The sequence below is a fragment of the Rhinolophus sinicus genome, chromosome 1, assembly GCF_057876585.1.
Source record: "Rhinolophus sinicus isolate RSI-liver-muscle chromosome 1, RSI-T2T, whole genome shotgun sequence".
Taxonomy (NCBI): Eukaryota; Metazoa; Chordata; class Mammalia; order Chiroptera; family Rhinolophidae; genus Rhinolophus; species Rhinolophus sinicus.
The window spans coordinates 91,570,197-91,583,443 of NC_142501.1; the positions used below are offsets into that span (position 1 = coordinate 91,570,197).

General features: G+C 37.0%; 1 protein-coding gene across 14 annotated transcripts in view; it reads left to right on the forward strand.

Annotated features, from left to right (window-relative positions):
* ERC1 (ELKS/RAB6-interacting/CAST family member 1) overlaps positions 1-13,247 on the forward strand; it is a 491,277-nt gene that overhangs the window by 157,848 nt on the left and 320,182 nt on the right. For all 14 annotated transcript variants that reach the window (XM_074325171.2, XM_074325172.2, XM_074325174.2 and 11 more), the window contains one exon: positions 2,314-2,481. In XM_074325171.2, coding sequence (XP_074181272.1) covers positions 2,314-2,481 — 168 coding nt within the window. The remainder of the gene's footprint in view (positions 1-2,313; positions 2,482-13,247) is intronic.

Sequence of the window (13,247 nt, forward strand, 5' to 3'; positions counted from 1 at the left end):
TTCATTTTCTTCTGGGATCCTTTTCTTCTGCGCAGCCTCCTCTTCTGGTTCGGGAACAATCTGCTCTTTCTCAGTGAGGACCAGCTTAGTGTGGCAGGGGGAGCTCCTGTATGGTTAACCCTCCCACAAGCTCTGTAAGTTGCGCGCTGCATCTTGGGAGCTGTGTTCACTGGCTGTGCTCAGTGACCAGACAGTCTACATCTAAACCCTTAGGTCAGCATTCCTCTGCATTTGTAAGCACGTGCAGCAAAAGCTCAGCACTCTCCAGGCCACTGACCCTGCGTCCAGCCCCACTGTTTGGCCTGGGCATACCTCCCAACTCCACCATTGTAACGACAGAATGGCACACATTGCTTTTGTAACATGACATCCTTTAAATACTTAGTGGCTTTTCAGATATGCATACCCTTGATGGCCTGGGCAGCTTCACAAGTGTTCTTAAAATGAACCCGTAGATTTGAACCTCTCGATTTACATGATTTTGTGGGGTTCTCTGGGTCAAGCGAATAGCGAACCATTTTCAGGGGTCACTTCAGGCCACATATGGGAACAGCCAGAGTTTGAAAGTTCTAAGGTGAACCTTTCCAGAATATAATTGGGTTAACCATATATCATTTATTAAACTAGAATAGAGGAAAATTAAAGGTGAAAGAGTGTTTATTGATAAAACTTGCGGTGAGCAATAATAAATGAGACCTAAAATGATTGCTTCCCCAATTTCTGACTTGGTGGCATTGAAGTGGCTGGTAGAAATGTAGAGTGAAAGCTGGTTTATTTACATGTTTTTCCTTTCCAACATTGTCCAGCATAATTTAAAGTACATAATAACTATAGCAGTCTCAAATGAGACTAGTCATCTAGGAAATTTTCCATAATACTGAGCGGTTAAGTATTATACCACCATACACACGATATTGTTTCTTAGATGCCTGATAGTTTAGATATAATATTAGCTCTCTCCTGACAGTTTTTCTGTACTCTGAATGTCAGTCATACCCCTATTACTGGTTTTTTTCTTTGTGGGTTAATCCATACTCAGACAGGAAAAGTAATGCAGGACAAATTCAAGATTAAAGACATTTAATAGAAACATACTTGCTTTCTTAGATTTGTGCTGTCAGTGTGATAGCCATTAGCCAAATGTGTTTATTGAGCATTCAAAATATGGCTAGTCCAAACTGAGATGTTATACAAATGTAAATTACAATATGCATTGAAACAAAGAGTGTAAAATAGGTCATTAGTAGTTTTTTTATATGAATTACATGTTTGAAATGATAACACTGTGGATATACTAGATAAAATAAAATTCAATAAAATTAATTTTGCCTGTTTCTTTTTACTTCTTAATGTAGCTGCTGTAAAATTTAAAATTTCATATGGCTTTCATATACAACTCATATTATATTCCTATTCAGTAGCACTGTCTTAAGATGAAAGAAATCTAACTCCCTTTTTGCTATAATTAAATGTGTAACTACTGGCTGAGTTATAAATCCTTAGTGGAAAAGCAAAAAAAACAAAACAAACAAAAAACTTTGGTGTATGAGTATGCTTAATGAAACGTGCCATAAATGGATTTAGAAATAAGTATTATCATTAGATTTCTAGTTATTTTACATCTAACACAAGCCGTTAAACTTCAGCGGTAAAGATTACTGGATACCAGACTTCAGCTGGCTAGTCTTGGGGTCTGAAATTAGACCTTTGCTTTGCCTTGTACAGATATCTAAGTGCATTATGGGATTATCCCAGAAGCGTCATGTCCCTATAGCTAGATTGTATTATCTGATACAGCAAGTGTCATGTTTAGTGATGCTTATAGTTTCATTGTAATTTTAGATTTTCTAAAGCAGTGTAGCATCACTTGGGAACTTAGAAAATAGAAATATTAACTCTTGAGCCCTAACCCAGCTGAATCAGAAACTCTGATGGCTGGGACTGGCAATCTGCTTAAATACTCCAAGTGATTCTAATGTACATCAAGTCTGAGAAACACAGTTGTAGATAATTCATGCTACTTTTATAGAAGTAGCAAAATCCGTCTCTTTATAACAATTCTTCATTTTGTCCCCTTGGCTCAGATCTGTTTATCCTATCATCTGATGATGAATTTAACTGACGTAAATTTTATTTTTATTATAAAGTGCTCACAAAATTTTAGGGTTAATTTCTAAATAGTGATAATTATATTTAGAGTGGTATTTTATTTGATTCTAATGAAAGTTTACTATATAAATATGATTTGGGCAACTATATACATCTACGTGGAAGGAATTACATTAATCATTTGTAAAAATCTTATATTCTTAGGTGGATGCTCTCCGATTGCGTTTGGAAGAGAAGGAAACCATGCTGAATAAGAAGACAAAACAGATTCAGGATATGGCTGAGGAGAAGGGGACACAAGCTGGAGAGATACATGACCTCAAGGACATGCTGGATGTGAAGGAGCGGAAGGTCAATGTCCTTCAGAAGAAGGTAAGGTGCAGACATTCCGAGGCCAGGGTTTCCCGTCTCTCACCGGTCCTCATTCCTACCACTGAGTTAGGCCAAATGTCACGTTTCTCTCATTCTTCTGTTTTATTTTTTGCTGTTAGTAATTGAAACTGTTGTTGCAATAAGTAGATTGTTAAAACTGCTCTGCATGTCCAGTTTTTACAATTTTAAAGTAACCACTGTTAGTTTCTTCAGTAGTATTTTCCGTGCTACTACTTCTGAAAAGTGCCTTCTAAATTGGCAAAGTGTTTACGCTGACATTCTTGTACCTCTTCTGTATGGGAATGTGAGTTAGTATTGTACATGAACTTGGGATCGTTGCAGCTCCATCTACATGATTAATAAGACTATAATTTTGAATAGAAAACATGCTACTATAATTAACATACAATGTCCATGTGTGAAGGAAAGGAAGGATTTCTTTCCTTTTTTACATTAATCGTTATTGGCAAGAGGCTAACTCTGGGATAAATAAGTACTAATAATTGTCGTCTTATTTTTAAGCTTAATTAAGGGGTGCCCTTGAGATTACAGTTGTAGGAGACACTGGTAGTTATTGTTCATCTCCACTGAAGTGATGGATGAGAAATATTTAACATTGTCCTAGTTTATATTTAACCTCTAACAATAGCCAAGGAATAAAACGCTTAAACCTCAAGTTCAGCTTTTCTATTATGTACAGAGGACTGTGTCATATATTTGTCCTGTATTATATTACTTTGGTTTCATTTCCTTTCTATGTGTAAACATAGAAATTTGATCACTCTAAATATCAGTTGAATGTATCTTTTTTAGTGGATGCTAATTTATTGTTTTACATTTTTATGCTAACAATAAAATAATTTATATTTATCAATCCTAAATTTTATATCTATCCTTCTCAACCTTTCCCCTCAACTGCTTACTTCCCCTTACCTGTTTTTCATATGTGTTCTTCCAGAAACATTTTATGTGTATAATCCATATCAAGCAAAAATGTTTCTTTGAACACAAATGTGACCGCTCCTATTGCCTGTTCCTTTCCTTTTTTTCCATATTTTGATACTCCATCCAAGGGAGGGGTGTCCAAACTTTTTTCAGCATTTTTCAGCAAGGGCCATATTCGGTAAAATACACAAATAGCCGGGCCACTCACTAGAGGTGAAGTACGTATTGCCTCACCTGGTTTATTTAAGTAAACTAAATATATTTTTGGAATTTGCTGCGGGCCAATAAAAAATGGATCTCAGGCCACAGTTGGCCCGCGGGCCGCAGTTTGGACACCCTTGTTCCAAGGACTCCCTCATCGCTGACAGCACTGTATAGATGGACTATATTTAATAAGGTTTCTACTGATGGACATTTTGTTTGCTTAAAATTTCCGCTTTTACATAACACGTCACACAGTTGAAAGCATTGTACATATTTAGTTTATCTATCTGTGAAGTATATTTCTAGATAAATTCCTTGAAGTAGAATTGCTGGGTGAGAGGATATGTGTTTGTATAATGTTAGTGGATTTTGCCAAGTAACAAGTATTGGTTAGAACCCAAAAGCTGTTCAGAAGTATTGCATGTCTTATTTTTAACTAAATACACATTTTTTAAAAAAGTTTTTAATAATTGTGACTGGAGGTTTAAAATTAGAACCCAAACCTTATTATCCTGAAATAATCGTAGCTTGTAAAAATAGAATGGCAACCTTACGCTAGTCACTTTATAATCGTGTTTAATCCTTCTGTCCCTTTGGTAGTGGCTTTTAGATCTTGATTTCTCTATCACAAATCAGTGGCTAAATTTTTAGATTGTGACACATGATAAGAAATATATTTTACATGTGGTCAGTATACACACTCATCTGTATCCCCAACAGTGCAGGTTTTTAGAGGATATAGCTAAAACAAAACTTCTCAAATATACTTATTCTAACTTCATGGAAGTACTCTGAACTATTTTCTCCCATTTCCTAAAGGAATAAAAAGATGTTAACCTTGACTCATTAAATGATTTCAGTACCCATTAACGAAACACATCTTGGCATCTTATCCCTTGTGCTTACCTATTTGTACTCCCAAAACAAAAACAACTCAAAACAAATAAACAAACCCCAGATATAATATCTGGTAAGAAAGACTCATTTGTACAAATTTGTTTAGCTAAAGAGTGATAGCTTCAGATTTTGACACGAGGTTGGTCTTACTCTAAAATGCAGCTTTTCCCATTACAACTTCCCTGTTGAGGTTACATGATAATATGTGTTAAAGCATTTTTTTAATACTACTTTTTTATGTGCTTTTTATTGAGGTGAAATTTGCATATAACAGAATTAATCATTATAAAGTATACAAGTCAGTGGCATTTAGTGTACTCACAATGTTATGTAATTACTACTTCTCTGTAGTTTCAGTACTTTTTTAAAAAATAAATTCATTAAAATTTTTTTTTATGTTTCAATTACTGTTGACATTCAATATTATATTAGTTTCAGGTGTATATTTACATAATTTACGAAGTGATCCTCCTGACTAGTCCAGTACCCACCTGGCAGTGTACATAGTTTTTACAATGTATATTTTATTGACTATATTCCCTATGCTTTATTTTATATCCCTGTGATTATTTTGTAACTACCAATTTATACTTAACCCCTTCACCTTTTTACCCTGGCTCCAACCCTTCTCCCATCTGACAACCATTAGTTTATTCTCTATATCTATGAGTTTGTTCCTGTTTTGTTGATTTATTTTGTTCTTTAGACTCCACATATAAGTGAGATCATATTTGTCTTTCTCTGCCTGACTTATTTCACTTAGCATAGTATGCTCTGGGTCCATCCATGTTGTTGCAAAAGTTAAGATTTCGTTCTTCATTTTTTTCATATCTTTCAATTCTTAACTGCCACACGTGGGTGTGGAACCAGTCCATTTTGCTTCTCTGCTCCTCCTACCAGTCTTGATATGGCTTCTTCTTTATATTTTAATTATAGGAATTCTGTTCAGCTAGTCTTCAGGTGGTTCTCAAGGTGGTTGTTTTGTAATTTAGTTGTAATTTTGATGTGGTCGTGGGAGGTGGCGAGCATAGCATTTACCTGTTGTGCCATCTTGATCAGAAGTCCGTGTTAAAGCTTTTTGACACTGTAGAGCATCGTACAAACATTGTATGTATTGTTCTGTGTCTAATCTCTTTATCTTTCCCAGGAGGCAGTAGAAAGCCAGTGATTGTGTTTTTCCTAGTACACTACCCTGCCTCACTGATTTGTCATTTTGTAAACTGTGATATGTCTTAAAATAGTTATCAAACAGATAAAACAGCTACTTTTAAAACTGGTTAAGATTATTACTGCTATCTCATAAAGATAATTACCTTTCTGCCTTTCATTTTTTAGTGCTTATAGAGACTTTATTTTCTGTCTACATATTTTGTTGTAAAAGTTACTGTACTAACATGATCAGAGTCAACATTTCTGATGTATTTCCTGGACCGTCATTTACTGATTAATTAGAAATAGCTTTTATTTTCAGATTCACACAAAGTGAACAAAATGAACAGTCATTTTAGAGGCAGTTGAAGGTTCTCAAAAGAACCCTAATTATTTTTGTTATGGCTTTCATTTCTTGAGCTGCAAATATTCTCTTGCTGTAAGCTACTATTAGCAAACTTAGTTTTCATGTGGTTGATAAACAAGGGAGCTGCTTGAGTGCGTTGCCCCTCCTAGAGGCTGGGCTTACGGGTGTAGAGTGAACTTTGATGAACTGAACTGTGGTGAAATGATGGTGTCTTCAGGAGGCCGTGTAGAAGATAATGAGCAACATAGAGATGGTGAGAAGACACCACATTGGAGTAGAGAGGATAGATCTGGGAGAAGAGTGACAGGATAGAGATACAGATAGATGAAGATGGCCCAGATGATGGTGACCATGGAGGCTGCATTTCTGGTGTTTATGGTACTACAGGGCATGGGTGATGGCTCAATACCTATTCAGAGCAATGATGCAGAGATGCAGGTTGGAGGCCCTGCAGCACGTGATGCCAGAAGACAGTCAGATTGCACATGCGATTTGGCTAAAGTTCTAGGAGTGGATATAATGGTGTATGTGATGCTGATGGATGTGACCGAGATGAAAATCAAGAGATTAATTATGGCCAGGGAGCCAGTTGTCATTGGCTGGAGTGTGGTGCTTCCTAGTGTGGAAGATGGTGGTCAGCGCAAAAACATTGGAGAGGGCTGTGGTCAGTGTGGTTGTGGAAAGGACCACACCAAGAGAGACCCTGAACTCCTGGAAGGTCCTAGATCACAAGCCTCTGGGGTTCTGTAGCACTCAGGACCTGTTGGAGGCCTCCAGAAAAGGCTTTCCACTGACTGGGTTGGTGGCGCATTCTAGGTGGCTTTGCTGACCACATCCCTACCTACCTGTTACACAGTTGTCTTCCCCACAGACCAAGGTCATCCCTCCATTTCACACTGGTGGGAGCCGTATGTCACATGAACGGACACAGTGAAAACACTCCAGGACTTGATTGTGTAATGAGCATTGAGGCGACTCTCAGCTGTAATTAAAGATTTCTCTTAAATCCGATGAATCCTGAGATTTGTCACTATTCTAGAATTCTGGTGGACACATGTGGAATTTGTTAGGTAATTATCAGGCTATCACACCAGAGTGGACAGAGCTCTGCAAATTCTTGTTTTTGGCATTTTGGCTCTTTCGAAAGCTTGAGACTCTTGTTGTTTGATGATATGTTCAGAAATTCCCTTATTCTATTCTGAGAATATTCTGGATTTCAGGTTGCTTTCTGTGAGTTTTTAAACCAGAGGCCCAGTTGATTCAGAGAAGCAGTTTAGTGAACAGCTCACACAGTTTCCCCAGGTTAAACTCGACACATAATGAGATACTTATTTTGGTTCCTTTACACTATTGTTTTTGACCCTGAAGAGAGAAACATTCCAGGTTCCAAGACCTAAGAATGCATGAGCTTGGCTAAGTGATCCAAAACGTGGATCACAGTGAGTGTACCCGAGGAGCCTCCCTGGCCAAGCTGTGCATCTGGTTGTCCAAGAATTCCCTTGAATATTTTTTCATGAAAGGGTGTGGGTGCTGCACTTCACGCTGGTTGACCATTTGTTTATGCTATCTCTTTATATTTTATAATTTCATTTCAGAGGTACAGAAAACGATAGAGAATAATAAGTAATTTTGATTACTCAACTCAAGTAAAATTTCAACTATCGTTGAAGTTCCTTGGCATGTCTTTTCTTGATAGTGTTCTCCTTTATTCTGTCCCAGAGATAAACACTTGATTTTGCTGTTTGTATGCCCCTAACTTAGGTCAGAAAGCATGTTTTCATACTTTTACAACCTATGCATGTATTAATAAAATGTATATAATAAGAGGAAATACACATGGCAAATAAATATAAAAAGAAATTTACCCTTACTGTAATCAGGGGTTGTAAAATAAGACCAGGTTAAGAAACCATTTCAAACCTACCATTTCATGCTGTGTTGGCAAAAAGTAAGAAGTCTGACAATACCAAGTATTGGTAAATGTGGCAACTGGATTACACAATGCTGCTGGGATTTGAAATTGGTACAGCTACTTGTGAAAGCATTTATTTTACTAAATTAAAACTAAGCATACCCTCCTGGATACATACACCTTAGGTGAACTTCAGGACATGTGTGTAGGAATACTCATAGTAACCTTGTTTGGATTTAAAATCCAAAACAAAACTGAGGAAACACTAAGCAAATGGTCATTGACAGAAAGACACACAGTTGAACATATTATTCTTTTTGTTTTAAGGCAAGAGAATATTTACATTAAAAATTCAGCGAAGTCATTTCTTCCGGAGATAGGGAAAGGAGAGAGATGGGATAAGGAGGAGTGTGTGTGTCTGTGTTTGTGTGTGTGTGTGTGTGTGTGTGTGTGTAAAGATTTTAAGTACATTAGGTAGTTTCTCGTTCGTAATGTGGGTGATGAATTTATGTGTGTTTGATTTATTATACTTCATAACATATAGATATACACATATGTATATGTTAGATATGTAATATAATTTAAAATAACGGGGCAGATTAATTTTTGTTTATTTGCATGGTTTATTTATTTGTTTATTTGCATGGTTGGTACATAGGTGTTTATTATATACTTTTATGTTTCCTTTTGTTTGTATATTAATAATAAAAATGCCTAGAGAAACCCTCTCGATGTATACCTATCTGTCTATCTTCATTGGAAAAGAATTTTCCCTCTACTTTATTTTAAATCTATTCCTAATTTTATAATCCTGAAATTTGAACCACCTTTTCCTAGAAGTTCATTTGTACATTTTCAGATAATATCTGATACAGATGTAGAGTCTTGCTTGATAAAGTCCTGCTGTCTTTTTTATTAAATTTTTCCTATAAAGTCTCTGGCAAATGGATTTATTCAGCTTATGGTCACATATGTCCAGTTATGATGAATAAATGACTCGGACAATTTTGACCTCATTTCTTGAACCAGAATTTGGCTACTTACGGGTATTGGCTGGTTGAGATTCATGGGGGCTGCACTGAACAAGGGTAATCCTTCCGCAGGATGGCTTCTTAGGTGTTGTGTTGGAAGCTTACTGTTTGACAGCCCTGAATCTTTTCCCAGGTGAAATATTTGTTTCTTCCATTGTTCTTATTGGTCCTAGTTAATCTTTCTGATGGCAGTTATTTGTCTAAACCATTTTTCCTCCATACTTGTCCAGTTGGAATTTTGGATCTAATCGCAAAAGAGATAACTAGACTGTTAATGTTCTGGTTTTGACGCCAGCAGAAATGTTAGCTTAGGCCACTCACTGAAGCTCACTAACCTTCTGTTTCTTCCTCTGTAAACAGGATATAGTAGTTCACTCAGGAGGTTATTTATGATGTGTATGAAAGCACCTTGGGACCTGTAAAGTGTTACATAGTATGACTGTAAGGTATTAATATTGTTTATTCTTATTAAATTTTACTTTAAGTCCAGCCAATTGCTTTAATCTTTGAGGATCTTTTGAATCTTGATTTGGTTATATAGTTTATATCCTTCAGTTTTATGACTTCTACAAATTTATGAGTGTGTTCTTTATACTTTCATGGAAGTGATAAAATATTGAACAGGTCCAGAAAAGACTTTTGTGGAATATTGTAAGAAGACTCTATCAGATGGATATATTTATCAAGATAATTCTAAAAACACTTTTTGCTGTCTGTAGATTTTTTTGTTTGTAAGCTCAGTTTGTTTGCAGGTCTAGTCTCTTTATAAACCCATATTCCTCTCTGTTCTTCTTCTAGGGCCTTACAAATGCCTTAAAAATCCGAGTCAATTGGAGTGATCACTCCACATAATTCTTTCTTACAGTGAAGATTGGATCATGAGGCACGTGATATACACAGCTGTGTTTGGCTGTTTCAGGGCCACCCCCACCCCCACCCCCACATTTTCCTAGCTTTTAAAGCTATATATATATATATATATATATATATATATATATATATATATCTTTGTGTGCACTGGCATGTTCTTTGCTCTTTTTCCTTTTTTCCCCTTACTGGGTACATTTATAGATGCAGAGTAAAAATAATGTTCTTGTGGGCTTTCCAGTTCTTCCCAGTCTTCCTGAATTGTCTTCATTCATGCATTCAACGTAGCACCTCTTGCTGTGTATTAGGCGCTGTGCTAATTACAAAGACAAATAAGATGTGGTTTCTGCTCTCAGAGTCTCAGAGTTGTGGGAGTTACAGAAGTTACACGAATGGTGTACAGTGAGGCACAAAGCAAGGAGGTTTAGATTTGATCTTGTGTGAAAAGAGTCTAAGAAACTCTTGGGGGCTGCGTCTTGAAAATGAATGAAGATTTGCTAGGCAAGTGGGGAAGGGGTGGGACATCCCAAGTCCAGAGAGCAGTATTCTTTTCCAGAGTGTCATCCCTTAGAATTTCACTTCTGTTCTTAAAACATTTTGTAATATAGAATCTTAAAAACTTCTGGTAAAGCTCTGTAAATACGTTTTGTTTCTTATTATGAACTCTCATATTACCTCGTCTCTGGGAAATTTTTTTCTAGTTCTTACATAATGAGAAACTTTCTAGCAACTATACTCATCGTTATTAATTCATTTAGGAAACTAATTAAATTGAATTCAGCTTTTCTTTCCTCTGGTCCTGAAGATTTTTCCATGAAAAACTTTTCAGATTTATCTGCAGTATGATATTGAAATAGAACCTTTTGGGTAGAACTTCAGATGTTCCTGGAGAGATACCTTAATACTACACAACACTTAACCTACTTTGCTTCTTGATTCAGACGCATAAGGGAGAGGAAGATGGTAACTGCTTTCATCCTTTTCTTGTTCTTTGGCATCTGCATTCTCTAATTGTTTTTTTTTCCACAAATATTTATAATTGCATGTTAAAGTAATAGTTGAACATTGTAATATATAAGGGGGATAGCAGGAAATAATATATTGCTTTGGCATTACTTTTGGCATATCAGATGTGCATTTTAAAAATCATTATTTTCTGAGAACAGTCGCAGCAGTGATAATGGCTAGACTGTGAGCCACGTACTCTGGACTAGTTTTGGCTGTTTGGACACCACCACTTGCCACCACAGTCGCCTAGCTTTCTAGGCAGTGTACCTATTTGTATGCACTGGGACAACTCTATGCCCAGAGAGAGAAATGGGACAATAGCGGTGGCCAGGTTTGCGGTACAATGGGGTTAGCACTGTGCTCCTCCTTCCTAGGGTTCTCCCTGTGGTTTACAGTAGTTTTGTGTTACAGCAAATTTCTTACTTTACAGTAAATCACTGACCTGGGAAATGTAATTGAGCATTTGAATCTGAGCTGTATTCAAAATCTGTGTTAAAGTCGTACAGTTTCTTGCTTGATTGAGTATAAATGATAACGTACCTTGGAGTTTCATTTGCTTGTGCAGATGTTATCATTTCCTTCTGCTTCTGTGACTTACATTTATTTCACCTTGTTTTGGTTTTTAGAGTTTAGATTTAACAGTAGCAGAAAGCTGATTGATATAAGCAGAATTAGAGGTTGTTTTGGCAGGGTAGGGTCCGAGATTGGTTCTGTAGGTCTCTTGTGTTGTTTTGGGTAGGCAGTCAGAAGGAGTAGGTTCTTTATGTGTTGTTTGTTTTCTGGGAAGTCTTGATTAAGGCAGTGCTAGTTTCTTCACTTTTTCCTTAACAAAATGGAAAGGAGAATATGTTTTATCATTAAAAACAATATTTACTAATTTATTCAGAGACAATATTTTATTTTTTAAATAGTGCTATTTTATTTTTAATAAGGATTACTTGCAATATTTTCTAAGTTATTTTTTAAGTCACAACGCAGCTGTTACTGAAGATAAGGTAAGAGAAGACCAAGTCAGGCCCCAGTCAAATTTTAAGTTGAAAACATAGACATTAGAATTTTCCCTTTTCTTTCTTTTACTTATAATTTTTACTATAACTCAGTTTATTTAAAATTTGTTGTTTATGGAGAAGATGATAACTAAATTATTGAAATATCATTTTATTGGGGTGAAAAACCCAGAATGCATAGAAAATGAAGTCTGATTGATAATGATATTTCTATTGGGGGATATAATCCGTATGGATTTACTCTGCTTCATGTAACGTTTTTACCCTCTCTTTTTCAAGCAAACCTTAAGGTGGCAGATTGTTGAACTTGCAAAGTCTAATTTAACTTCCAATTTGTTAACAGGTTACTCTTTTTAAATGAAGCTGATCTTACACAATGACGTTTTATAATGACTAAAGAATTATTCCCTAAGAAAGGGAAGATCTTTGTTTACCTTGTATCTTTGTTTATATGTCCCCACTCACTATTCCTTCCATTTCCAGAACACTCCTCTCCAAAAAATAAAAACAATAAAACAATGCCCAACACCCCTCACCTCTACATTCAGATAATCTAGAAACAGTAAACTTCAGATATAAGTGACTTAAGCAGCGAGAGCAGTAGCATGACAGATTGGTGGACAGAAACCTATTGCTGCTTGATAAATCATCCCTAAAGCCTCGGGCTTAAACAAGCATTTTGTCTTGCTCACTGATTTGTGAGGCAGGCTTTCAGGAAGGGCTCTCTCGGGTAGTTTGTCCTGGATGCGTTTGGTGACAGTTGAGGGTATCTGCCAAGATGGCTTCTTCATTCGCACACATTCTGCCTAGGTTCTCCTTGGCCTCTGGCTGTATGGCCACAGGGCATCTTTTGCCTCAGGGCTTCTGCACATTCCCCGAGATGAGAGCAGTCACACTTCCTATGTGGCACCCGAGTTCCACAGTCATAGATGTTAGGCGCAGACGTTGCCTGGCCAGTTAAGGGCTATGCTAGGAATTGACTTGGAAGTGGCACAGGGTCCCTTTGGTTGTATTCTGTTGGTCATAATAGTCACAGGACCTCCTGTGATTCGGGGCAGGGCAGTCAAGAAATAGTCTCTCTTTTTTTTTTTCTATTGGGGAAGGGGAACAGGACTTTATTGGGGAACAGTGTGTACTTCCAGGCCTTTTTTCCAAGTCAAGTTGTCCTTTCAATCACGTTCAGCTTCAAGTTGTTGTCCTTTCAGTCTTAGTTGTGGAGGGCGCAGCTCAGCTCCGGTCCAGTTGCCGTTTTCTAGTTGCAGGGGGCACAGCCCATCATCCCTTGCGGGAGTCGAACCGGCAACCTTGTGGTTGAGAGGACGCACTCCAACCGACTGAGCCATCCGGAGCTCAGCGGCAGCTCAGCTCAAGGTGCCGTG